The following is a 2,295-nucleotide window of genomic DNA, read 5'->3' as shown; positions in this document are numbered from 1 at the left end:
GGTTTCAGAACTGGTTTCGGAGGGATCCTACGTCTATGGTGTTGAATCTTGTTCGGCTATTGATTGGATGGAGAATATTTTAAGTCTTGGGCTTGTCGGTTTTGGTGCGATAATCGTGAGCTTATCCGGCTGTTTCTGATGCTGTTGAAGGCCGAAGGTTATGCATGGCTTTGTTTCTCCCTCTTGAAACCATTCTCAGATGTTAAGTTTGTTTGTATTATGATAGTAACCACGTGATGTCCACGTGAGGCTGTTGAGTCAGTTAGAGACGTTAGCTGTGATTAGTTACTATATTGACACGTTCTCTCCTGTTGCCAAACTAGTTACTGTCAAGATGTTATTCAAGCTTGCAGCTGCTCACAACTGGAGTCTCACGCAAATGGATGTTACAAATGCTTTTTTGCATGGGGATCTCGACGAAGAGATTTATATGAGTCTTCCTCTTGGCTACACTCCGCCACCGGGTGTCAGTTTACCTCCTAATGCTGTCTGCAAGTTGAATAAGTCAATCTACGGTCTTAAACAAGCTAGACGACAATGGTATCATACTTTTTCAAGGGTGCTTCTCAGTGATGGTTTTGAGCAAACTCACGCTGATAATACTCTCTTTGTTAAGCTTGTTGGTTCTATTTTCATTGCTGTCTTGGTTTATGTGGATGATATCCTCATAACTAGCAATGATGATAAGGCCGTAGAGTCTTTGAAGAAGGTTCTTCACAATGCTTTCAGGATCAAAGACCTTGGCGCCCCACGGTTCTTTCTTGGGTTGGAGATTGCACGCTCGTCTAAAGGCATTTCGCTATGTCAGCGCAAGTATACTCTGTCTATCCTTGAAGACACGGGCTTACTGGGTTGCAAACCAAGTTCAGTGCCGATGGATCCTGTTGTTCACTTGAGCATTGATGATGGAGTTCCCTTGGAGTCTTCTACTCCGTATAGAGAGCTTATTGGTCGCTTGTTGTATTTGACTATTACTCGGCCTGATATTACTTTCGCGGTCAACATGCTCAGCCAATACCTTTCTAGGCCAACTGATCTTCACATGACTGCTGCACACAAGGTCCTTCGTTACATCAAAGGCAATCCTGGTCAAGGATTATTGTTCTCAGCTTCGACTGATCTTACATTACAAGCCTTTGCTGATGCTGATTGGGGTACTTGTCCTGACTCTCGACGTTCTGTTTCTGGATACTGTGTTTTCCTTGGAGGTTCCCTCATCTCTTGGAAGTCCAAGAAACAAGATGTCGTTAGTCGTAGCAGTACAGAGGCCGAGTACAGAAGCTTAGCAAATGCGACCTGTGATCTTCTTTGGTTACATCAGCTTCTCACCACTTTCAAGATCAAGGTCAAGCTTCCGGTTACTCTATTTTGTGATAGTAAGTCCGCTCTTCATTTGGCGGCTAATCACGTGTTTCACGAGCGAACCAAACATGTGGAACTCGATTGCCACACTACTCGGGACCGCATGAAGTCTGGTTTCCTCAACACACTTCATGTCACCTCCGCTAATAACCTTGCTGATATTCTGACAAAGGCTTTGCAACCTGCTCCATTTCGCTTCCTCTTGTCCAGATTATCAGTTTCAAGCCTTTATCTTCCTCTTCCTGCTCCAGATTAAAGGCTTGTGGGGGCGTATTATGATAGTAACCACGTGATGTCCACCTGAGGCTGTTGAGTCAGTTAGAGACGTTAGCTGTGATTAGCTTAGTCTCTCTGTTGATTCTCTAATATATATACACTTTGTATATTCACATTAAGATTAAGAAGATATTTTCATTCGTTAATCTCATTGTTAATAGTTTGTTTGTGTGTAAGTGTGTTGTCTTTAGATTATGTGTCTGGGTTGCTTTGTGATTTGAAGCTTTGATGGATTGGGGTGGTCTTTCGGAGAATTAGGGTCGGGTTTGCTTTACCTTTTCGCTATGCTTGGGGTGTTCTTCCAGTTTTGAATCTGTTTACTGATGCGCGGCGCAGTACTTAACCGGCTCTGATGTGGGTAGCTACTTCTTCCATCGGATTTGGTGAGACTCTTCAGGTGGGTTTGCGATGGGTCAGTATTCTCGACTTTCCATTCTCGGTCCCTGGCTGTCCTTGTCGAAGGTCATATAAGCTTTAGTTAAGTGGTTAAGCTTTGGTTGTTAAACAAGATTTATGTATCTATATGGTGTTCGGTGGTCGTGAGGCAGTGTCGTTTGGTGGCTCTTAGTTTTTTCGGTTTGGGTTTCCCAGCTGTGCTCTAAGGTTTCGTTATCTGCTCTCGGTGGCGTCATCTCCGTCTTCGGTAAGGTGGTGCTC

The 2,295-nt window shown here is 44.0% G+C and overlaps 1 protein-coding gene across 1 annotated transcript; it reads left to right on the top strand.

Moving 5' to 3' along the window:
* The first annotated feature begins 334 nt into the window (after positions 1 to 334).
* LOC106319923 (uncharacterized mitochondrial protein AtMg00810-like) lies at positions 335 to 1,618 on the top strand. The gene has a single exon (XM_013758314.1). The coding sequence runs from the start codon at positions 335 to 337 to the stop codon at positions 1,616 to 1,618; it is 1,284 nt and encodes a 427-aa protein (XP_013613768.1).
* Positions 1,619 to 2,295: the final 677 nt, after the last annotated feature.

The sequence above is a fragment of the Brassica oleracea genome, unplaced genomic scaffold, assembly GCF_000695525.1.
Source record: "Brassica oleracea var. oleracea cultivar TO1000 unplaced genomic scaffold, BOL UnpScaffold00692, whole genome shotgun sequence".
In the NCBI taxonomy this organism is placed as follows: domain Eukaryota; kingdom Viridiplantae; phylum Streptophyta; class Magnoliopsida; order Brassicales; family Brassicaceae; genus Brassica; species Brassica oleracea.
The sequence above is the reverse complement of the archived record's forward strand: the minus strand, read 5'-3'. Positions and strand labels throughout refer to the sequence as shown.